Source organism: Danio aesculapii, chromosome 17 (genome assembly GCF_903798145.1).
Source record: "Danio aesculapii chromosome 17, fDanAes4.1, whole genome shotgun sequence".
In the NCBI taxonomy this organism is placed as follows: domain Eukaryota; kingdom Metazoa; phylum Chordata; class Actinopteri; order Cypriniformes; family Danionidae; genus Danio; species Danio aesculapii.
The window spans coordinates 21,050,699-21,077,028 of record NC_079451.1 but is presented as its reverse complement, the minus strand read 5'-3'; the positions used below and the strand labels follow the sequence as shown (position 1 = coordinate 21,077,028).

At 35.4% G+C, this 26,330-nt stretch overlaps 1 protein-coding gene across 1 annotated transcript in view; it reads right to left on the bottom strand.

The window, feature by feature from the left end:
* The window catches only part of ltk (leukocyte receptor tyrosine kinase), a 91,978-nt gene that overhangs the window by 47,481 nt on the left and 18,167 nt on the right, over positions 1-26,330 (bottom strand). Inside the window, exons 2-7 of the mRNA XM_056477183.1 lie at positions 16,256-16,348; positions 14,105-14,254; positions 8,865-9,090; positions 5,453-5,592; positions 4,020-4,160; positions 418-573 (exon numbers count right to left, since the gene is read on the bottom strand). Coding sequence (XP_056333158.1) covers positions 418-573; positions 4,020-4,160; positions 5,453-5,592; positions 8,865-9,090; positions 14,105-14,254; positions 16,256-16,348 — 906 coding nt within the window. The remainder of the gene's footprint in view (positions 1-417; positions 574-4,019; positions 4,161-5,452; positions 5,593-8,864; positions 9,091-14,104; positions 14,255-16,255; positions 16,349-26,330) is intronic.

Below are 26,330 nucleotides of genomic sequence, written 5' to 3'. Positions count from 1 at the left end.
ATATATATAGATAGATAGATAGATAGATAGATAGATAGATAGATAGATAGATAGATAGATAGATAGATAGATAGATAGATAGATAGATAGATATAATTCGCCAGTAATAGCAGTAGGCATTTATTTTCAATGTTTAGAATCCACGGTGTCTGTTTATTAATATTATGATAAGGTCATCATGAAAATATTATATAAATATAATATAAATACAAAAAAAATGCAATTATTGTCTGTATAGCTGAAACATAAAGCAATATAAATATCTACTGTCATTTTTTTGATCAGTCACAACAGCCGAAACATTTTTTCTTTTGTTGGTAAAATATTTTTTAAACATAAATCTTTTTCACCACTTCATTATGGAAACTGATAGTTAACCAATGCAACGACAAAACAAGGATGTTGTTTCTCATTTACCTTGAGTGTTCTGCAGAGTTGTGCCCAGCAGATGTGTGTCTTCAATCAGCTGTTGTCCACTAACTAGTCTCCAAGAAGACAGCTGCTGTGTGTCAGCTGCTGACCAACCACAGGAGCCCAATTCAAATGAACAGTATGAACCCAAAGATAAAGTGCCTGCAAAGATATTAAGCATAAATAATGAGACATATGTCGAATCTGTACACAATAAATACAGCTGTTTTTTGAAAGAAATAATACTTTTCATCTGCTTCCATTTATCCATAAAATGTATTATTATTACTACATAAACACATGTTTAGCTCAGGTTTAAATCTGCTTTAGGCCAAAGACAAAGTCTGTATTTCAGTAATCTGATACAGTACTGAAAGCATTACATAATTCCAACTTCAATTACTTCCAGTAATAACCCAACCACAGCCATATTGACATGGGACAAAAATTGGTGGATTGTTTTCAAGATCTCAATTTAATCTCTTTCGGGAAATACCCATGTCCTCCAGCCTGAAATTATTATGTACACTGGCACAACGTTTTTAGCTTTAAGCTTAGCTACAGGAGCTGAAGAAAAAAAATTATTCACTGTAGTCTAAAATAGATGAAATTACAAATTAGCTTCACACTTTAAATATTTTACACCTAAAATGATGACTAATTTGACAGGACTCCAGCTAATGTGCGATAAGATGCTCTCTGGACATTATAAATGGGCTGGGACACTTTTAACTAACCGATAGATTTATTATCCAGCAGGCACGTTTTATAATGTCATGGTTGTAATTAACAAGCTTAAACTTAGTGGGAGTTACTTTAATCATTTTCATTAGCATGCTGTCAAATCCTTTGGAGAATATCAAAGATGCTTTGGTCTAAAAGTCAAGAAACTCTGGTGTTTTTCATACTTCTGTATTACTCATGTCCAAAGCAAATATAATAAACTACTGTATATATATATTCAAATGTAATTTTTAAAATACAGTGGGGAAAATAAGTATTGAACGTGTCATGTTTTTTCCTGGAAATAATATTTCTAAAGGAGCTGTTGACATGGAATTCAAGGAGATTTTTGATAAAACCCCAAACAGTACAAGCATAAAAATAAAACAAAAAATATGAAAAATTTGTTGCAATTGTGTAATAACAATGAAATCACACAAGGAGAAAGTACTGAACTACTGAAATGTATTTAATACTTTATATAAAAGTTATTTATATAAAAGTTATACTTTATTTATACTTTTTTGGTGATGGCAGCTTAAAGACGCCTCTCATATGGAGAATGAAGACACATGATTTGCTCACGTGTGAGTTTTTCACAGACTTCAACAGAGTATAAAAATCTTGATGGTTCTGTGGGTCTCCTCTATCAAATCTGATCCTTATTTTGTATTTCCTATTGGATTCGAGTCAGGTGATTGGCTGGGCTACAGCTTGATTTTTCTTTCTCTGAAAGCATTTCAGAGTTTCTTTGACTGTGTTTTGGATCATTGTCTTGTAGAAATGTCCACTTTGGTTTCATCTTCATCCTCCTGCTTATATAGATGTTGGACGGAAGCAGCTCATTTTAATTTACAATGACGAAGGACAGAGGGTTGCTGAAGAACTACTGAGAGATTTCAGCTGCTGTCTGGGCTTTCTACACCTCCCTATGTTCATGTGTTCAATACTTTTTTACCCTGTGTCATTTCATTTTATTATGCATAACTTCATTTGTAAACCATTTAGATTTGTTTTCTTTGCATATAAGATTTCTTCTGTCGTTACCAACTTCTGGGAATATTTCAAGTCAACCTCACCTTTAGAAATATATTTTCTGAGAAAAATGTTGACGTGTTCAATACTTTTTCCCCCACTGTATACAGTTGAAGTCAGAATTATTAGCCCCCTTTTGATTTTTTTCTTTTTTAAATATGTCCCAAATGATGTTTAAACAGAGCAGGGAAATTTTCACAGTATGTCCAATAATATTTTTTCTTCTGGAGAAAGTCTTCTTTGTTTTATTTTACTAAGACTAAAAGCAGTTTTACAAAAAAAAAGTTTTTTTTAAATAAATTTTAAGGTCAAAATTATTAGCCCCTTTAAGCTATATATTTTTTTCGATAGTCTACAGAACAAACCATCATTATACAATACCATGCCTAATTACCCTAACCTGCCTAGTTAAACTAATTAACCTAGTAAAGCCTTTAAATGTCACTTTAAGCTGTATAGAAGTGTCTTGAAAATATCTAGTAAAATATTATTCACTGTCATCATGGCAAAGATAAAATAAAACAGTTTTTAGAAATTAGTTATTAAAACTATTATGTTTAGAAATGTGTTAAAAAAAATCTTCTCTCCGTTAAACAGAAATTAGGGGAAAAAATAAACAGGGGGGCTAAATAATTCAGGGGGCTAATAATTCTGATTTAAACTGTATACACTACCATAGTTGGGAGTTCATTTTCAACATCTTGACCACTAAGGCAGTGATTATTTGATCAAAAATACACAGAAAAACAGTAATACTATATATGTATTAAATGTATGTATTAATGTAATAAATATATGTAGTTGAGATGAAATCAGAAATTCTAAATTCTAATTCGGCATTGTAGAATAAAAAATCAACTTTAATGTTTTAAACAGTCATGCTGTTTAATATTTGAAGACAATTTTTATCCAATTAAAACAAATACATTGAATTGAACTGAATTGAATTGTAAATTATTAATAACATGCTGTTTATTTACCATATTAATGTTAGTTTTTCAACCTCACATGAATATGGCTTTTTTCAGCAGCCAATTACATTTTAGGATTATAGATTCCAGAATAATTTCCAGAATGTGTATAATAATGCTTTGTACTGAATGTAGAGTATATGCTAATGAGCCTTTGCTCTTACCTTTTACAGTATACCTTTGTGAATAGTAGTTGAGGAATACTAAAATCACAAGTTCTTTGCTTGCAGACTATAATTATAAATCACATAAGCACTGTATAAATGTTAATGAAGATTAAATAAATCAATAAATATGCAAATATTTTTTTCCTGAAAGACAGCAAACACTAATGCTGTTTAGGCTCATTGTGTATGTCTTGAGTGCAAAACTTTGACAGTGCAGGTTTGCTAATCCAACGCCCCAGTGAAAGGATTAGAAATTTTATCATAGCTTTAAGATTTAATACAGCTAATGTGAGCGACACACAGCCAGCCGGTTACTCAGCGCACCCTCTTATTCAGCCCTGTCACACTGCTGTTCATACTTTAATTGAGCACTTTCAACCAAATGCAAACTGGCAGGAATGATCTTGCAAATCTAACAAGGATTTATAGCTCCAAGACCAGCTTTCAAAGAAATTTTTTAATTATCATAAATTAAAATAATGGACTGATGGAATGCAGCCCGTTCTTTACATTTAAAACAACAAAAAGATGACAGACTTTCTTTAAGACCTAAGAGCTCCACGTGATGGTCTGATGTGCGCAACAGTAATTGCATAAAACTGAAAAGGCATCAGATTTTGAAAGCCGTGTTCACAATTGATGACCGACTGATAAAAAGAAATTACACATCTTCGTGGTTTATAAAATATTTACAATCTTGCATTTGACTCACTGCATATTAAGCCCTCGTCTTCCCCTTGTGGGCAGTCAGTGTGGAAATCACACACTCTTTGTTTCTCAATGCAGCCTCCAGAATGACATTGAAGAGATGAGTATTTCTCACAGTCTGAACCCAAATCCACATAATCATCACCTGCAGAAAACCACAGAAAAATATTATATCCACTGCCTGTCCAAAAATAAAATTTGCGCACTCTAATATTACATTGGACCACCTTAAGCTTTGATTTTGGCATGCAATAGCCATGGAAAAGTTTCAATATGCTTCTGCATAGTCACAACATTTATTCCCATCCAGAGTTGCATGAATGCCAAACACATCTCATAGCATCTCAATAGGGTTAAGGTCTAAGCTTTATGGTGGCCAATCCATGTAAAAATGATTTCTCATGCTCCCTAAATGACAATTTGAGCCAAATAAATCCTGGTATTGTCTTCTTGGAATATGCCTGAGCCATCAGAGAAGAAAAAAACACAGTGATGGAATAACCTAGTCATCCAGTATATTCGGGTCAAGGTGCCTTTTTTCATGGGTGCATTCATCATTTTATTTCATGCCTCTCTTCTTACACTGATGCGCCCATCACTATGGAACAGAAAATCTGGACTCATCAGATCTCATGATCTTCTACCAAAATCTTTGTTTTCACTATTAAACCAGCCGTAAGTTCTACTGTTGCTTTTTTATGATGTGATTTCCTTAGACAGAATCGATCATTTGAGCTTTTTACCAACCACAAAGATGATGGTTGCATCCTATCCAGACAGTTTTTATTTAAATGTGTTGGACAGTTCTTATCCCAATTTTAGTAGATTCAGAAATCTTTTCAGATGTTTTCTTTGCTTGATGTATGCCACTAACTTGACCCTTCTGAAATCGATAAATGTCTTTTCCACAACTACAGGACGTCTTCTGACATGGTTATTTAAGAAATGAGAAGTTGCTATCTGCATCAAATCTGCATAGGGTTAAATAACTTGTTACTGAATGAAACATAATCATCCATGCAGTAATTGTCCAATAGGAGGCTCTTACCTTTTTTCTGAATATAGTTGGTCACATTTTTTGTGTTATTTAGAAGTGTCACATAAAGAAGAAGAATATTATGTATATTTATTTAAAATAGTCTAATATAACATGTTAAAGAGTATGTTTTGGAGCATATTTTTATCCTTTGGAAGTGCATGCAAATTCAATAACATGAACCAAACTTTTAAAGGCTTTCACTAAAACAATAGTAATTATAATATACTTGATATATAATATACGGCATTTATAATCTCTAATCTGTTAACTTTTGATGTTGAAAATTAAACAACTGGAAAAAAAATACATGAAACTGTTAATTAATACGATTTTTTACAGTGAAAGGTAATAATCATAAGACACGGTTATTATTTGAGAATAAATAAAATTGCTTTTACCTAGGACACAGTTTTTCAGCTCCAGTGAATCGAATGCCAGAAACCCAACTTCATGACTGCTACAGGAGGAGTACTGCACTGTCACCTGGAAGGGCTCGTTCAACTGACCAATCACAGCCTCCAGGACCTCCCACTGCGAGCTGGACACCAAAACCAAAAAAATATATATGTATTTCATAGTGGTTGCATCACATTTGCCACTATATGTCCCGATTTTATCAGTTACACCAATGTACGGCCATATTGGAGATACTTGGATGTAAACAACAGCATGGACTGCATGGTAATGCACTACTGAATAATTGGTAAGCAGGAAAGGAATACAGTTGAAGTCAGAATTATTAGACTTCCTTTGATTTTTTTTTTCTTTTTTAAATATTTCCCAAATGATTTTTAACAGAACAAGGAAATTTTCAAAGTATGCCCGATAATATTTTTTCTTCTGGAAATTTTAAGGTCAAAATTATTAGCCCCTTTAAGCTATATTTTTTTCAATAGTCTACAGAACAAACCATCGTTATACAATAAATTGCCTAATTACCCTAACCTGCCTAGTTAACCTAGTTAAGCCTTTAAATGCCACTTTAAGCTGTATAGAAGTGTCTTGAAAAATATATTATTTACTGTCATCATGGCAAAGATAAAATAAATCCGTTATTTGAAATGAGTTATTAAAACCTAGACTGCAGCTCCACACAGGAAGTTTGGCCAGAAGAATAACTGTCGTTCCCAACAGAGCCTAGTTCCTCTCGAGGTTTTTTTTCCCTTCACTTCATCAATTGGTAAAGTTTTTTTCCTCGCCACTGTCACCACTGGCTTGCTTGGATCGGGACTTGTGGAGCTGCGCTTCAGTGGATTTCCTCTACAGTGTTTGAATTTTCAGCAATAAAACTTAAACCACATTGAACTAAACTAAATTGAACTTCAACTCTGAAATCTGGACTTTACTAGAACTATGTTAAGCTGCTTTGACTATCTATATTGTGAAAAGCGCTATATAAATAAACATGAATTGAATTGAATTAATATGTTTGGTTAACATTAGCAAATACTAATTAAGTGCTTAAAGAATTCATTGTTAATTTATGTTAACTAAAGCATTAACTAATGATAACAAATACAACCTTAATGTAAGTGTTCATCGTGTCTAATATTCTGGAGTGATTATCTAGATTTTACTGTTTGGTTCATTTAGTTTTTTCCACATTTGCACTTTAAGCATTTAAACCTCAGACCAATCCAAACATGTGTGCAAAAATCAAGCTAAATAACATCAAGAGAGAAGCTGGCCATGTATTACATTATGTCATTTTACCAAATGTCATGCACGCATGTGAGAGAGCTTCATTAGATGTACAGGAGTGGTTGGCTAACGCATACTGTACTAAAGAGAGTTAGACAACATTATTAAGCATATGACTGATTTGTATGATACACCACACTCTATGGCGTAACCTCTTTTAGGCTCAGATCCATACAGCCGAATGCAGAAAGTAAAAGTGTATTACCCACATCATGATTGTACTGGCTCATTCCAAATTGCATTGCATCACCGTCTATTCCTAGCTTTCTGTCAGAACCAATTATGCCAAAAGAAACATCAGGTCCTACTTTTAGAAACAAAATGCTTTCATCCGTCTTGTTCGTGACGTACCCAGCATAAGAAAATCAATACCAACTACATCTCCATAACAAAATCTTTTTTCTGTTGTGAGTACGGGATACTGCTTTACACTATTTTTTGTGTATAATATGTATATGTCATTGCACTTTTATTAACTGCAAAAAAAGCACAAAAAGGGGGGAGGGGGGACTTTAGAATGTCCTCATCAAATGTCAGGAAATATAAATAACAAATACAGTAACAGGATCTTTGGTGAGTGAGCTAATAATGTTAAAATTATTAAATATTTTTAAAAAATCAAACAAAAAAAAGTTTTACACAGAGCAGTTTGCAGTTGTTGGTCCCTAACTTAAGCACTTCTTTTCACCATAACAACATCATCATCATCAAGATATTACTGTACTTTGTGCATGTGTGTGAGCGTGCTTTCAACTGTGTGTTTGTGTATGTGTGGTGTGTGTCTTCAAATGTACACAAAAATACTATATATATATATAGTATTTTTGTGTACATTTGAAGATGTATATATATATATATATATATATATCTACCCAGCAATGTGTTAATATGCATATATATATATATATAGATAAAAACTGTAATCTGACTAAATTAATTTTAGATTTCTTTTAACCTAAAACTTGTTTATGACATGGATTTGATTGTTTACAATATTGATCTAAGAATAGACAAAAACAAATAAAATACAGTTCATTTTTGTTATGAACAACATGATATATACTCACCGGCCACTTTATTAGGTACAACGGCTCGTTAACGCAAAATTTCTAATCAGCCAATCACATGGCAGCAACTAAATGCATTTAGGCATATAGACATGGTCAAAACAATGTGCTGCAGTTCAAACCAAGCATCAGAATGGGGAGGAAAGGGGATTTAGGTGACTTTGAAGGTGGCATGGCTGTTGGTACCAGATGGGCTGGTATTTCAGAAACTGCTGATCTACTGGGATTATCACATACAACCATCTCTAGAGTATACAGAGAATGGTCTGAAAAAAATAAAATATCCAGTCAGTGGCAATTCTGTGGGTGCAAATGCCTTGTTAATGCCAGAGGTCAGAGGAGAATGGCCAGACTGGTTCCAGCTGATAGAAAGGCAAAAGTAACTCAAATAGCCACTCGTTACAACCGACGCATGCAGAAGAGCACCTCTGAACGCACAACACGTCGAACTTTGAGGTGGATGGGCTACAGCAGCAGAAGACCACACCGAGTGCCACTCCTGTCAGCTAAGAACAGGAAACTGAGGCAACAGTTCGCACAGGCTCACCAAAATTAGACAATAAAATATTGGAAAAACGTTGCCTGGTCTGTTGAGTCTTGATTTCTGCTGCGACATTCAGATGGTAGGGTCAGAATTTGGTGTCAACAACATGAAAGCATGGATCCATCCTGCATTGTATCAACGGCTCAGGCTGGTAGTGGTGTAATGGTGTGGGGCATCTTTTCTTGGCACACTTTGGGCCCATTAGTACCAATTTAGCATTGTGTCAATGCCATGGCCACAGGAATATTTTCTGTACCTTGTTGAATCCATGCCACGAAAGCAGTTCTGAAGGCAATAGGGGGTCAACCTGGTACTAGCAAGGTGCACCAAATAAAGTGGCCGATGAGGGTATTTTTAAAATGTATTCAATTAGAAAACAGTTTTTTAAAATGTCTTAATATTTCACAGTTTGCTTAAAAAATGCAATCACTGTTAGAAAACTGCTAATATATGCAGGCTTGAGTCGACCCATGTAGCGCTGAAGAACCTCAATCTCACCTGTCACTTTCCTGTTCTTTGATTGTAAGGTCAATGGGTTTGATGTCGGTGGAGTCGGTGCGCTTCACGAAGGCTGATATGTTTCCAGTGTGGGGCTCTGGCTGAAAGCGAGCGAGTTGGAGATGACAAAGTGGCCCACTGCTGAGAACTACAGGACTGGTCATGTGGAAACTACATCTGCCTGCAGACAGATGACTGGAGCTGGGCTTCAGCAACAGAAAATGACCTGGTGAAACACAGGAAGGTCTTACTACCTACAATGATTAAGAGAACTAATTGAATAAAAAAAGCTCTGTGCACAATATATTTTTTAAGATACTTAAAGGGAAAGATCACCTACAAATGAGCATTAGAAGAGTTTAGATGGCAGAAACCGCTAAATGCCATTTCAAATTTTATTCTACAATAAACATTTTGTCTTAGGCTCTTGTGTGTGTGTTCAGTAATTTCACTTTTATGGTGATGAATGGCTTCTTTTCCTTGCCTTCAACATGAAATAACTACTGAACATAAACATAGGAGGCATTTTCCATATGGCTTTTGAATCTGAACTATTAATTTATTCATCATTTATTCACCTTCAAGTGGTTCCAAACATTATGAATTTATTTCCTCTGTTGAACACCAAAAATACTATGGAAATCAATAGCTTTGTACATTTCTTTAAATATCTTTTTTGTGTTCAGCAGAAAATAACCTCAGTAAGTGTATTGGGCTTTGGGTTTCATCTCATCATGACCTTTATTTTGATATTCATTTTGGGCTATGAATTAAAATTTCATCTCTAGTCTATCCTGGCTTCACTAAAAGAATTGATTCATAGGATTGACTATTTTTTAAGGTAAGTGGTTGCAAACTGGGCTGAATTTAAAAAAAATTAAGTTGAACATTACTAAACTTTAGGGATGCTCCGATCGGCAGATAATCAGTAAGAAACAATTCTTCCTTGACGCACACATTTAGGCCATCCATATCTGGAGCTAGATACAATACTTCGTTGACGCACACATTTAGAATTGTCTATTTTTGCTGTAAGCAATGAGAACTGTTTACCTGGATCTTTTGGTGTAAAGAGTAGGATTGCTGCATTGTTGTACTGTAAGTCAGATCAGCCTGTGAACTCAGCTTGAGTGTGAAGCCCTTTTGCCATAGAACTGCAAACTATCTTCAGTAAATTTTTCATTTTTAATTGCATCTTCGACTGAGTCTTCTCTTCATCTGACACTCCAGACTTTTCTTAAACTGTTTATCTTAAACCCCAACAGTTTAAATAGTCAGATAATGGTCGGATAATCAGATAATCACATTTCATGACTCGATCGGTACTCGCTAATCTGGCCGATCTCAAGAACCGATCACAAGTGTTTGTTTATGAGTTTACAAGCTGAGGAAGATACACATGCGCTTATCAGCGGTGCTACAACACATGCAAAGGTAAATGATGCGTGGGGGTGTGAGTGATAACTGTGCTCATGTCACAGCAGCTAAAATATACCGTTTATACAGTCTATTTGGTGCTCCCAGGAACTCTGCGATAGGCCTCTTCATAGTGGCGCCGTGATGCCCGTGAATTAGATAAAATACCCCAGAAATCATGGCGACGAAAGTAAATGAGCAAGAGAACAGATTGCGAGAGGCACGGTGATGTTCTAAGCATTATATTTGTTAGATTAAATAAATAGTGCAATAAAGAAGATCACTCTCTCATTAAGCTGCTGTGACTGTCCGGAGCTTCGATCATAGAGCTGCTTATTGCTTACTTCTTACATTTTTATTTACATGTTTTATGTATTATTTTCTGTAAACCTGAGTCTGAGTCCACACTAAATGGTTATAAGACACGTGTTTAAGGGATTATATGCAACATCCTTCATTTATTCTCTTAGATAAGGAGAGATCTCCACTTAATTGTCATCCTTAACTTGAAGCTTGAAGCATTAGAATCGGTACTCAATACCGGACGATCTCAATGACAAGGAATCAGTACTTGGTATTGACTGCAAAAATCCTGATCGTAGCATCTCTACTAAAGTTAATTTGTTGTGTTACATATTGAGCAACTTTTTATTTGACAATGCTGGTGTGTATTGTACCTGTGTGCTATGTTCTCCCTTTTCTCTTTCTCCGCATGAGCGGAAATCGGGTGCAGCTGTGAGAGTGGTGGCACCAATTATAAAAGCACGCTGTTGGCGATGTTCGAAAAGTTCTCTGTTTCCCCTCACTGTCATGGTGTGTGTGTGTGTGTGTGTGTGTGTGTGTGTGTGTGTGTGTGTGTAAGCAGATTGCCCCAAGTTTACTGTGTGGCAGTGAATACATTACGCCTTTTCAAAGTCATCTGGTGAGATACTCTGTTAAAACGATAACAGGACAGTATTTTTGTGTTGTTTATTGCATGATACACAGGGAGGCCCTTTTCTTTTTGTCAGTTTTCTCTTGTTTAATGGTTATTTAAGAAGGGTAGACTTGTTTTGCTAAAAATTGTTATTTTTGTTTCAGGTAAGAGGCACTTAAAATTATTAGCATACATCGTTTTATTTGTTGTTCTGGCTTTTAATTCCCTTGTAACCTTGGTTTCTGTCTGATATACAGTTGAAGTCAGAATTATTAGCCCCCTTTGAATTTTTTTTCTCTTTTAAATTTTTCACAAATGATGTTTAACAGAGCAAGGAAATTGTCACAGTATGTCTGATAATATTTTTTTCTTCTAGAGAAAGTCTTATATGTTTTATTTCGGCAAGAATAAAAGTAGTTTTGAATTTTTTAAAAGCCATTTTAAGGTCAATAATATTAGCCCCCATAAGCTATATTTATTTTCAATAGTCTACAGAACAAACCATTGTTATAAAATGACTTGCCTATTTACCCTTACCTGCCTAGATAACCTAATTAACCTAGTTAAGCCTTTAAATGTCACTTTAAGCTGACTACTAGTGTCTTAAATATATCTAGTCAAATATTATTTACTGTCATCATGGCAAAGATAAAATAAATAAGTTATTAGAGATGAGTTATTAAAATTATTATATTTAGAAATGGGTTGAAAAATCTTCTCTTCATTGCACAGAAATTGGGGAAAAAAACAGGGGGGCTAATAATTCTGACTTCAACTGTATATATTTATTAAGGATGCTCCGATCAGGATTTTTGCAGCCGATACTGAGAACCGAATCCTTGTCATGGTGATTGCCCGATACAGAGAACTGATTGTGATGCTTCAAGCTTTATGTAACTTTGCCATTGCATGAAGCACATTTTTCCCTTTAAGTATGATACTTAAGTGGAGATGCTGCATATAATCCTATACATTATTATTAGTGCATATAATCTTAAACATCTCTTATAATCATTCAATGTGGACAGAAGCAGCTTTACAGCAAATAATAGATAATAAGCAGGAGACTCGTGGAGCCTCTGGTAGAGGTCATACAGTTAGACTCAAGATGGGGCTGATTGCTCAGCTCACCCCACAGCAGCTCAAAACACTGGATACTGTATACAATGGTTGCTGATCGATCAGAGCATCCCTAATATTTATGTTTAAAGGGCCATGAACCCCCCCTCTTTCAGGTCCAGTCTACTACCTCAGAATTTTTTCAAAACATGCATCGTAATGGGCGTGGTGCTCTGTGGCCAGAGGGGGTAGTGGGCGTGGCCGTTAGTGCAGGGGAAAAAGAGTGGAGCAATCAACTGTTGCAGTTGGACACAAACCGTGAGGAGCAAAGAAATAAACAGTAATTTAATGTCCTGCTACATGCTATTCATAATTTCATATACATATAACCACAATTTGTTATATCATCATAAAGATAATCGTGTTTATATAAACACTATAAATAAAGAGGACTTCTCTCCTCCTCAATCCCCGGGTCTGAATGCAGACACAGTGGATAGCAGTGCAGGAAGTCTCTTGCCCTATCTATTCCAACCATTAGCCCTGCCGGCAATCTGGAGGATTTTAAACATGTGCAAACACAGGAGCACGGATATAGGCGATGTGTCTCAGTAATGAACCATAGACTGTAACAAACTCAACTGATAAAAGTCCACCATTCTCCAATTCTCATACCGCTCTCCTGACAAAAATGCTTGCTGCAAACCAACAGCTTTGCTGTATCAGGCCTGACAGAATCGCAGGGAAAAACATGCAACAAACCCTGTGGATCATGGAAACAAACACATATGACCCATGTCTCACCCAGTCATTGGGTCTCCCAGCTTGGCAGGTCTGTCTTGCCTTTGGAAAGCACGTGCTCTCATGAATAATTAAGAAGCAGGCTCTTCTCGTAAGATAAGAAAACTCCGCTATGAATAATAATGAGAAACTGGCATATCACTCCACTCGCAGATTCATGCTACGTCATCGATTTTGATCCCGCTCCAAAAATTATTTTAACCCCGGAAGATGAAATTAGCTGACAAAAGGTCAAAATAATCCATTTTGTCCACAATTAAAGCTGACAGGTGCTAACGCTGTCTTAACTGATGCTCAACACCCACAAATCTGTTAGCATCTCGAAAAAAGCACTCCAGGGTTTCTTGAACCTGTAATAAACTCGTTAACCCTTTCAAAAACTTGGCCTGTGTGTGTGTTTGTGTGTGAGCAGGAATGTCAATACTGAGTGACCTCTTTTAATTGAGAGTCAACCTTTTTTTGTTTGTGGCGTGGTACTTCCGCCACGTAACCGTTTGGTTAAATTCAGCCCATATAAATAGTTTGCAACCACTTACCTTAAAGAAATTGTGTAAATCCAATGAATCTTTTTTCAGTATTTCTGTTTTAAGAGGAAGTAGGCCAAGTTAGGTTAGTGTTCACAAAGGCCTCTACTATCCAAGCTCATCTTACATTTCACAGCCCATTGGGATTAAACGTCTGTAAGTAATTGTTTGATCATGAGGTTAAGTTTTATTTAGCGTGTTGTTGTTTGCTACTTTAATATATTTACTATTTTAAGAAAACTTGGTTTTGAGAACTTTTTGTTGATAATTTGAATATTTCTTTATTTGATATTGATTGTTTTGTCTATGGGAAATTTATATTTGTGTATTTTCTTTTTGTTTGTAGTTTGACACTTGACTTCACGCCATGATTAAACTTCGGAACTGAATTTCTGTCTTCATTGAGTTTATAGTAAACGTATATAGCAGATTTTTAAACATCTAAAGGTCAGAGAAGAACCCGAATGTACATCAGTTATTGTTTTATTGAGCTTCAAAATATAAGAGAAGAAGAGAAGCTATACCTTCAGATTTTCCAGTGGAGTAGTCTCTGATTGGCTGGACGTCGCGTCTGTTAGATCTGTGCTGCTGTGCTGAAGTGATAAACCAGTCTCCTCCAGTGCTGTGACTGGATAATGTCCAAGAACACGGAGACTCGAAATCACAGAACGAAACTGAGGAAAGATGAAGTTGCATCATATCAGGGGGTTAGAGGGACATCACTACTTACACTGCAGTAGCATACAGTGACCAGAAATGGAAATAATAAACAGAGAAAAGATTAATATGTCTGAATATGTGGAACTGCTAAGTTAAAATAACATATATAACAGCAACACACAGGCAGGTCTGGCCTAATTAAAAACAATAAACACTGAATCAGACTATATGGAAAGACAAAAGTCAAAAGTCTAGAGAATAAATGATTCTTGTTGAGCTGCACTGTTCTCCTATATAAATAAATGTAGATTATAGATATTAATCATTCATTTTCCTTCGGCTTAGTCCCTTTATTTATCCAGCATATGTTTTATGCAGTGGATGCCCTTCCAGCCGCAACCCAGCACTGGGAAACACCCATACACTCTCGCATTCACACACACATACACTACGGACATTTTAGCTTATCACAGGTCTTTTGACTGTGGGGGAAGATCTATCTATCTATTCATCTATCTTTCTATCCATCTACAGTTGAAGACAGAATGATTAGCCCCCCTGTTTATTTTTTTCCCAATTTCTGTTTAATGGAGAGATTTTTTCAACACATTTCTAAACATAATAGTTTTAATAGCTCATTTCTAATAACTGATTTATTTTATCTTTGCTATGATGACAGTAAATAATATTTTACTAGATTTTTTTCAAGACACTTCTATACAGCTTAAAGTGACATTTAAAGGCTTTACTAGGTTAATTAGTTTAACTAGGCAGGTTAGGGTAATTAGGCAAGTTATTGTATAACGATCGTTTGTTCTGTAGACTATCGAAAAAATATAGCTTAAAGGGGCTAATTATTTTGACCCTAAAATGGTTCCTAAAAAATTAAAAACTGCATTTATTATAGCTAAAATAAAACAAATAAGACTTTCTCCAGAAGACAAAATATTATCAGACATACTGTGAAAATTTCCTTGCTCTGTTAAACATTATTTGGGAAATATAAAAAAAAAAAGAAAACAAATCAAAGGGGGTCTGTCTGTCTGTCTGTCTGTCTGTCTGTCTGTCTGTCTGTCTGTCTGTCTGTCTATCTATCTATCTATCTATCTATCTATCTATCTATCTATCTATCTATCTATCTATCTATCTATCTATCTATCTAACATTAATATCTGACATATTATACACCCTTAATTGTCTATTTCATTTGTATTTTTCAGCAGCCATTTCAGTCTTTATTTTCATATAATCCATCAGAAATCATTGTAATATTTTTTCATTTGTTATTATTACCAATAATGTTGTTGCTGCTGATTTTAATATCATCATCAAGCATAACATCATTTATTTTTCCCAGTATTGTTTAGTAGAAGAATATTTAAAACAGCTATGTTTACTCCAAACTGATTTTTTTAATAGTAAAATTTTCTGTCACTTTGGTCAATTTCATGTGCCCTTGTTTTTTTTCAGAAAACATAATCTTTCAAATGATCTGCCAGTAATTAAAAAGCCTAAGAAAAAAATAGCTTTTTTGTTTTTGGGATTCAAGAGGACAATTGGGTTCACACTGGAAAAGCCTCAAGACAGACGTAATTAAACTGTATTTTTTTAAACTCTCTGTTGCTCTGAAGTCCATCCAAAAATGCAAAAATATAATCAAATTAAACAGCCAAGACAAGAGTATGTCAGTTTGGACAAGAGCGAGAATATCTTGAGGGCTTTCTGTTTGTCATCAGGCATTCCAGTGGAAAGATACAGACAAGTTGTCTTTGGAATGGTGCAAGACTATTGATGAAGAATGACCGCAAAGAGGGAAACCACAAAGCCCCTCTGACATTCGAGTGAAAAGTTCCAACGGGAAGTGCCCTGGGTGGAAACTTAACCAGATCAATGATTCTTCTCAGTTCACTGTGGTGACTGCAATGACAAACTCTATTTAGGAAAAATAGAGAGAAACAACAGGAAGAAAACCACTGGAGAAAGAATGAGAAACAAATGAATAATCAGTGCTTTACCATCACTGCCTTCTGCTGGACTGGATTGAAGAGGATTTGGATGCACTGGGTCTTCTGCAGCTTTTTCCAACAGAGCACAACTGCTCCTCACAACTGGAGAAAGACATATAGAACGAACGTCAAACACACCATTTTTAATGGGTGATAGTATAGTAAGAGCAGTCAGTCTTGGAGCAACAGCTTCAAATAAGTTATAGGAAATAATGCTGAAGATGTCCTAGCCAATGTTCTTAATTTATTTATCAGTTTTTGTTTTGATTCAGTGAATATAGATTTAATACAAACGTTGCTTTAATGCAGGGGTTCCCGAACTTTTCAGCCCGCAACCCCTAAAATAACAATGTCAGTGACTCACGACCCTCAAATTCCTCCGAGGTGGTTATAAATATACAAACGTTACGCACACAACAATAGGCCTATATAAACATGACAACACAAAAAACACAACAATCTAACAACCATATCAGTTTTATAGTCATTTATTAATTTGTTTAATTTAATATTAACTGCAACTAAAGAGACTGGAGGACACTATGATTTCAGCACAAGTTTATTTTTGGTTTTATTTTGGAGACCGCCACTCAGAGATCATTTTCAATGTTCAGTTGTGGTCTTTATTTATTTTTAATGTATTTCATTGCTATAAAGGCATCAGAAAGTTTAACCTGGTGCAATAAAATCAATCTGCTGCAGCTGACGCTATTGCTGTGCTGTTAATCTAACGTAAACACACCAATCCTATGAAAATGTATTTAAAGGCTGATGGCATTTCATTTGCATGTTGTATTTTTTTACTATTAAAAGATACTATTTTTATCTTCTGTGGGTTATGGGTAAAATATGGTAATGCTAATAGTTTAATCAAATTTATTTGACTTGTAGAAATCACAAAGTGACCTCCTGTCACTGTCCTGTAACCCACACTTTGGGAACCACTGCTTTAATGAACCGTGGACAAATGGTGAATTTATAAAAAAATACAAAAGAAAAATACAAAAAATTATGTCTTTTGATGTTCCTATAGTGTGTATGTGAAGACTCAAAATACTCCACAAATATATATGTAATTCATAACTCTTCAAAACTGCTTTAATCCAAATTTTCCGGTTTGGTGAACGTCGCTTTGAATTTGAATGAGCTTGTGCTCCCGACCCTCTTTTTAAAAGCTATAAACGCCTATGTGTCACCATGGTGTCAGATTCAAAAGTCTAATGGTTTTGCGGACAGACGGCTCCTTTTCACTCAGGGCTGTTTATGCTAATGAGGGAGAGATAGTCAATAATGGGTGGGGCTTTCCAACTCTGATGACATGTACAAAGGGAGAATGTCAATCAAAGTGTTTCTGCAGACTGTTTTTATGTAGTGTGATAATAAAAATATAATTCAAGCTTTTTGCATAATAGGTCTCCTTTAAATTAAGGGCTTTTTAGAATCAGTATCAGCTGGACCAAGGACCACGTTTGGACCATGTTTTCTGTGTTCCTCCACATTATAGGGTGATTCCAATCTTTTCTATTCCGATCAGCAGGACATGTAAACACTTGATTTGGATTGGAAACTGAAACTGATAAGTTCTGTGAACAAAAACAAGAAAAAAATCTTAATGAAATGCTGCAACACACTCATTATTATACTTTTGACTGCAGTTACTATGTAATATGAACACAACGGGGCAGTATGATACCAACACTTTTGCTACTTTTCATAATAATGATATTTACAGGGCCATATTAGCGATAAAGTAGGATCATTTTTGTGCAGTTCATTGCACAACACCAAATAAATGGCGCAAAACAACTTAACAATGTCTATCTATGATTCATAATCGGATATTTGCCTCACCTACTGTATCTATCGTCATAAGAAAACTTAGCTCACAGTGTTAAACTGAAGCAGTGCGCTCAGGTCTGATTAAGTACAGTTCTACAAAAGAGAAAAAAGGTCAAATCAAGGGAAGATAATGAGGCCGTGATGCACTTTCCCTTGCGTTTGCTTTAGAAAACACTATTGGTTGGGTTTAGGTATGGGTTTAGATCAGTGTTTGCTGTTCTAGGTAATCTGTGGCAGCCCCCACTTTCTTGTTGACAAGAAGGACATGCATCTCAATCATACAACAAAGCGACCTCTAATGGATTGGTTATCTAAAACATGCAACAAAACATACCCAGAGTAACATATTTTATGTAGGCTTATAGGCACATACTGTATTTCCAATGAGCTGGGCTAATTTTTTTCATGTTAAACAAATGTTTGTACAGTACATGAGCAAATGGCATTTAATTATGTGTAATTATGTGTATACAGTGCATCCATAAAGTATTCATAGCGTTTCACTTTTTACACATTTTTTTATGCTAGAGCCTTATTACAAAATGGATTAAATTAATTTATTTCCTCAAAATTATACACATAATACCCCATAATGACAATGTGAAAAAAAAGATTTTTTGAAATTGTTGCAAATTTATTAAAAATAAAAAAACAGAAAAATCACATGCACATAAGGATTCAGTCTTTGCCGTGAAGCTCTAAATTGAGCTCAGGTACATTCTGTTTCCACTGATCATTTTTGAGATGTTTCAGCAGCTTATGGAGTTCACCTGTGGTAAATGCAGTTGATTGGACATGATTTGAAAAGGCATACACCTGTCTATATAAGCTCCCAGGGTTGCCAAAGCACAAACCAAGCATGAAGACGAAGGAATTGTCTGTAGACCACCGGGACAGGATTTTCTCGAGGCACAAGGCTGGGGAAGGCTACCGAAGAATTTCTGCTGCTCTGAAAGTTCCAGTAAGCACAGTGGTCTCCATCATCCATAAGTGCAGGATGTTTGGAACCACCAGGACTCTTCTTAGAGCTGGCTGGCCATCTAAGTTTAGTGATTGGGGGAGAAGGGCCTAGTCAGGGAGGTGATCAATAACCCGATGGTCACTCTGTCTGAGCTCCAGCATTCTTCTGTGGAAAGAGGATAACCTTACAGAAGGACGACCAAGAAGAACCTTACGGGAGCCACTCCTTAGTAATGGGCACTAAGCAGCCCGCTTGGCATTTGCCAAAAGGCATCTGAAGGACTCTCAGACCATAAGAAACAAAATTCTCTGGTCTGATGAGACTAAAATTGAACTGTTTGGAGTGAATGCCAGGCAGCGCTCATCATCAGGCTAATACAATCCCTACAGTGAAGCATGGTGGTGGCAGTATCATGCTGTGGGGATGTTTTTCAGCACCAGGAACTGGAAGACTAGTCAGGATAGAGGGAGGGATGAATGCAGCAATGTACAGAGACATCCTGAATGAAAACCTGCTTCAGAGTGCTCTTGACCTGAGACTTTGGTGAAGGTTCATCTTCCATCAGGACAATGACCCAAAGTATACTGCCAAAATATCAATGGAGTGGCTTTACAACAACTCAGTGAATGTCCTTAAGTGGCCCAGCTAAAGCCCAGACCTAAATCCAATTGAACATCTCTGGAGAGATCGGAAAATGGCTGTACACCATTGCTTCCCATCCAACCTGATAGAGCTTGAGAGGTGCTGCAAGGAGGAATCTGCAAAAATTCCCAGAGACAGGAGTGCCAAGCATGTGGCATCATATTCAAAAAGACTTGAGGCTGTAATTGATGCCAATGTGCATCAACAAAGTATTGGGCAAAGGCTGTGAATCCTTATTTACATGTGATTTTTCAGGTTTTTTATTTTTAATAAATTTGCAACAATTTAAAAAAATCTTTTTTCACATTGTCATTATGGGGTATTGTGTGTAGAGGTTTGAGGAAATAAATGAATTGAATCCATTTTGGAATAAGGCTGTAACATAAAAATTGTGGAAAAAGTGAAGTGCTATAAATACTTTCCGGATGCACTGTAGATACACAAAACAAGCTTTTATCGATCAATTCCAAATTACTTTAATATCATTTCTTCTCCTTCCACTGTCTATCAAGTGCTGCATTGTTCCTTCAGAATTTCAAACACAGATGCCTCATCTGTTTATGGGATGGGGATTTCTTACCCCTTGGTAAATATAGCAAGTGCAACACAAAGATTTATATGCCCACCCCGCTGTCATATAAATAATAAGACTGTCTTTTAAAACAAAGATTAGGTTGTTCTGCATGCTCAGTCTGAAACAGTGGGAAACTGTATATCTTTGCAGCGCATCTCAGAAGATAGCATTCGATATGAAACAAGTTCAAATTAATAAATCACAATGATTTCGTTGGGAATGTTTGTGAACCACTCAGAGTCTGGTATTGTTTGTGGATACTGTAGCACACGGGTTTGAATGTTTTTCCGTTCTGCCTACAGTCGTTCCTCACCATTAATGCTGCATTATGTAACATTACACACAGATCAGATTTTGCTGATTCAGAACAGCTCAACACAGTGGTGAGCTTTCTAACAGTAAAGATTTGTTTTATCAGTTAACGTTCATTCATCAGGACCCACAACTACAATTATGTATGAGCAATTCCAGCATTGACAATTGCAGTAAAATCTCAATACATAAATTGACAGAGGAAGTATATGTTAACATTATATTGAAACATCTGTTTATATTTGTTAAAACAACTAACCACAGAGTTGTGGGAGCAGAAAAATGTCAATCTGTAAACATTTTTTATATTTTAAATTTGGAAAATAAACATGCGTTATAAATGTGACAAAACTGAAAAGGTCTGCAAGTTTGCAGTATACAACATACTGTACTTTGTAGAAATTCTGTGAATTAAAATACAAAATAAACAATGCTAATCAAAAGGATAAGAGTTGGATCACTATAGAACAAGAAGGATTGATTTGATTTGATTTTACATTTTTGTATTTATAAGGAAAATTCTCTGTTATGGATGAGACATCTCTCTGTTATGGATGTGACAGATGTGAAATTGCCACTTGTGTGGCTTTGGTAAATGAAATATAATTGTTTGAAAACACTGACAGAGGCATTTTTGAGTATTCTTAAAGCACTGTAAAATACAAGCCTACACAAAAAAACGCATAAACGGTTTTGCTATTTTGGCGAAAACTTAATTTTTTTCATGGCAAGGTTGACATTTGCATGGACTTACTCATATATAAAAAGTGAATTAATTAACAGTTGAGGTTAAGTTTCAGTAAAACCCATTAATTAACAGTATCCTTGTAATTTATAATGTAGTGATGTCAGAAAACTGTCGTCTTCATGCTTTATTCAAACATATTGATGTTATGTTGATGTCAATTTTTTAAGTGTATTTTGTAGTTGTGCATTGAAAGTGAAAGAATTGCAAGTGCTCTGTGTTTCATTTCATTTTTGATAATGGAAATAAACATGATTATTCAGGAACAGGTTTCCAACACAAGGAAGGACCAAATTAATATTATTAGCAGATTATATGTCAGTCTGTGTCAGTGTGTACTTGTTTTCTGTCTTTAAGTTTTTTTTTTACAGAAAATGAAAATCAAATTTCATTTTTTCAATACCTTAATCAAGTTTAGTGTTTTCCTCTTTCCAAAATAACATGTTCTTCATATTTTGATGGTTTAATTAAAGTTGTAGGGTCTGCTTTTGGCCATAACTGTATCCAACTGCTTGTTGAATTGAATTAAATGAATTCCTCTTGTAGACAGTGGCACAGGAAACATAGGAAACAGAGAAATTCTCCATCAGCCATTTATTTTACTTTAAGATCTAGAGAGGTTGCCATAGCAAAGAAAGAAAAGGAAAGAAAAGGCAAACTCAATCCTTTCCATTATTAGAACACAAAAACATTTGATGAAAGCTCATTATCACAGCAATGGCTCACTATGGTGTGCCAAAATCAGCTCAGTAATGAATATGCTTTGCCAATTATTACTGAATCTTAAGGCCTTCCATGATCACTGAAGTGCACTATTTCTGTCATTTCCAGATCAAACCATTTTAGACCTGATCTATCTCCTTCAGTTAAAATTCCTTTGATTTCAATAGTGTCAACAGTTCTGAGTTCAGAAGAAAAGCTTCTGATGGAAAGATAATGAAGATGGGAAGCGAGATGTAGAAAAACCTAATCGGAAAATTAGCGGTTGAGATGATCATTTTGCAAAAGAAATTATGCTGTGCAATCATTCTGAGATATTTATGATGGCAAATAGCATAGACACAACCTTTTAAAACCCCTCAATTCTTGAAATATCGGTGATTATTTTAAGTACACTGGCATTTTTAAACTGTAAAAACACCAAATAAAAGATATCTGAATTAATATTCTTGCTTGAACTTATTAAAGTCAGTTAAAATTAACTTTAAAAAAGTAAATGAAGGGTTATTTTCAAATCCACAAAGCATTCAGAATGGCTAATGTTGACTGGACTATTAAAAACAAATCATGTATTTTATATTACAATGTTATAATGTTTTTAGAATTGAGTCAAGTTTAAGTAAACTACAAATAAAAGAGAAACAAAAAGAGTCAACATAGAAAAAATATATATTTCTAAATAATAATTAGTTGATTCTTCTAGCAAATTTTACAGTGTATGACTGACACATTGTTAGCAGACCCTGAAAAACGAAAACACTGTCAACATGCTTTTGGAGGATGTGAACATTTATAAATTCAATGAAATGGCAAGTGATTCATTCAAAAATAAATCCCTTGTCAAATCAATGGTTATGCTACATATTGTGCACAAGAGCAAAACAATGTACAAAAAACTGGCATGACAAATCAAAGACATGACGTTATAACCAATGACATTGGTGACACAATGGCTTCCTTTTCATACAAATCTTTGAAGTATGGAAATAAACTAGAAAGTGGGAAGATACTTAAAACAGTCAACAAGTCCAATTTTAGCAACAAAAGGCGACTGAGTTTACATGTGTGCCTGTGTGTGTGTGTGTGTGCAAAGACTCAAATGGTCAAAAGGTCAACACTCACAAATCACAACCATATTGCCAATGGGGAATCTGTCATGTGATGAAGTCATGTGATTTACAGCTAAATACACAAACAGACTGCAGCTGCTTAAACGGATCATTAAAAATGGGCAAGTTAGCTGAATTTCAAGCCTCATATATTTAACTACAAATACTGTGCGCATTCTATTTCCAGTAAATCTCAATATTAACCATATGTACAAATTATAATTAAGTGCAGGCTCAAATGAAGTGTAGATTTACTCTTGCCAATTATAGAAATGTTTATTCTTACATTTTTTTCGATAGCCTAATTTTTTGGAATATGTTACTTATTCAAGTTGCCACAACACAACACTCAAAAAAATATATATATTTTACTTGTCCAAACTTCTTAACTTAATTAAATAACTACTTAATTAAAATGAGCTGAAACAACACAATTCTTCGATGTTCAATCCACGTAAATTTGTAAAAATTGTTAACAACATGAATGGGACAACATGAATGAATTGTGTGGAACCCTGCATTTTTTACAGCGAACCTTATTATAGCCTTTATTTGATATTTATCTTCATTTAAAATGCAGAACAACTGCCCAGAAAGCAGTTCAATACTGTAAATAGTGAAATTGGATTGTAACAATTCTGCAATGTGAAAGCAACTTTGTACGCATTCTACGAAATTGAGGACCTACAGTAAGCTCAAATTTATTGTAAAACCAATGTCATATATATCAAAGTGTTTACAAGTGCTACGAGGAAGCCTCTGCAAAAGAGTTTTCCACCTAAACAAAATAAATAACCTTACAAAAGGAATAAGGAATAAAAAAATGAGGATTACACAATATGCTAAACGTTTTAAGACATCCTGATCATAACAAACTTAACAAAAGTGTTTCAAAGGCTGACTGAACCAAATTGCAGAAAATAAATAATAATTAACAAATAAAAATAAATAATTCTGAGCAGATCTGATTGTAATTTTCTGTGAAATCTGTCATCTGAATCTGAAGTGATAGCATGTCTACCATTAGGGCAAATATTATGTAGTACATTCTAGGCTTAAGACTGCAGTGCAGCAACAGATGACTGAATGCAGTTAACACTTTTGGAGCTTTTGCATTGGATGACCCTCTCCCATAGTTCCTTGAACTATTGGCAGACTTAACTGCTTTTTAGCATGTTCGCAGGAACTGAGAAAGATATTAGTTACAAGTGCACTATTTGGGACAATTAAAACTCACAACAACAACAACAACACAGATCTGATCATTCCATCCTCCAACCTCCAGTTGTTTATTTTGTTGTTCTTCATGTTATAGACCCTTTTAACACTTTCACCCAGGTTTCTCAGTAGCTGAAGTCATCACAGTTAAGAAATCTTAGAGCGCAGTGAATGGGAGAGTACAACAAATAACTGTTTACAATCTTATTTGTTCAAATAATAAAAGAAAAACTCCATGATGATGTTATAAAGACGTTCAGAAAAAGAAAAAAAATATTGTGTTAGACTGATGGCAGCAGCCAGAGGAGAGAATAACATCAAACTTACTGTCCTGTCACATAGATGCTGCATTAGAAACACCTTGCACATGCGGTAATTTGCTTTTTGTAATTTGAAGCAAAGATGATGTAATGCATACATAAATGTTTTTAAAAAAATCTAAATATTAAAAACTTTCAAGGATTTAAGACGCTGATGACTGTTAAATGCAAGTAGGTAAATGGCCGGAGAAAAAAAAAAATGTTAATAACTATTCAGTAACTATTTGATGCAAAATCCCTTTTGTTCAGTTTTGTGAGATCAGTGAGTGTTACCATATATGTGATGTACTGTAATCTGGTCATTCACAATATTGATTGATATCTGGCGATACATGGGCCAGTTGGCATTTATGATATGATGAGGACCAAAATTTTGCTAATATGCTTGGGTTTTGCTAGTCAAAAGGTTGTACATGCAACATGTAACATGATGGTTGCGACAGCTTTTCAGTGTGGCATTGATTACTGGCCACCAGAAGAAGAAAAAAAGTCACTGAAGCCTCTTTTTTACTCCAGTTTATACCAAAGTGAATGGCATTTTTTCTATAGTGCCACCATCTTTTCTGCCATTAATTTGTGATAAACATTTTTTATTCCAGGTTGTTCCACCAGCTCTTACAAGATCTGCTTTTCGCTACCAGGAATGTCTCGACCTTGCCTACACTCTCAGAAATAAAGGAGCTGTCACTGGGGCAGTACCTTTTTAAAGGATGCATATTTGTATCCAAATAGTACACAGTGGTACCTAAAAGGTGCATATTAGTACCCAAATGTACCTAAAAAGTACCTTTGAGGTACCATTATGGACCCTTCAGGTACAAATATGTACCTTTTGAAAAGGTACTGCCGCAGTGACAGATCCCATACCTTTATTTTTGAGTGTACTGACCATGATGCTGCCATTTCAGGTGTCTTTTTCTTTTGGTGGTATAAAAACTGTTTAGTCGTGTGAACTAACAATACAGCATTGGCTGCGGACTATTTAAATATAGCAGGTTTGGTGCCTTGTTTTGCAAATCTCATAACACTGCTAATGATGACTCTCTCAGACCAATCAGTGATCAGCGGTGTGTATACTGTATGTCACATTTTGGTAACAGTACCCAAGGAGGTGCTAAAAAAAGCAATGGAAAAGCCCCAAAAAGGAGCCATACCATACAGTGGAAAATCACTTGTAAGCGCCTCATCATGCAGCTTTCATTCTAAAATAATGCAGAGCTCCCATTGAAACCTACTGAAGAACAACAGCTTCAAAAAATCTGCTTTGGTGGACACACTGCCTTACTGTAACCCCAAGTTAACCCACTTTCAGCTCTGTCCTTCAGCGGGAGCAACTCATTAGCACTTATTTCGCTCTGCCAAGAGAGCACTCTCTGTTTGATTTGCATGTGTGACAATCCTCTGATTTGAGTCCAAGTGGTGAAGCATGGCATCTGGCCTACCTGTTCCACCCAGTTTAGGGCAAAAGAGGAACATCTGACAGCTGGGCTTGGTTAAGCACACACTCTCAGCAGAGACCTGTCACCCCTCACCAACATGATCCACAGCGCAGCGCAGTGAGCACAGCTGACTCATCTGCTGAGAGAGAGCCGAGCCTCATCCCTCTCTTTCTATAGAGGATAATGTCGACTCTTAATACTCTCC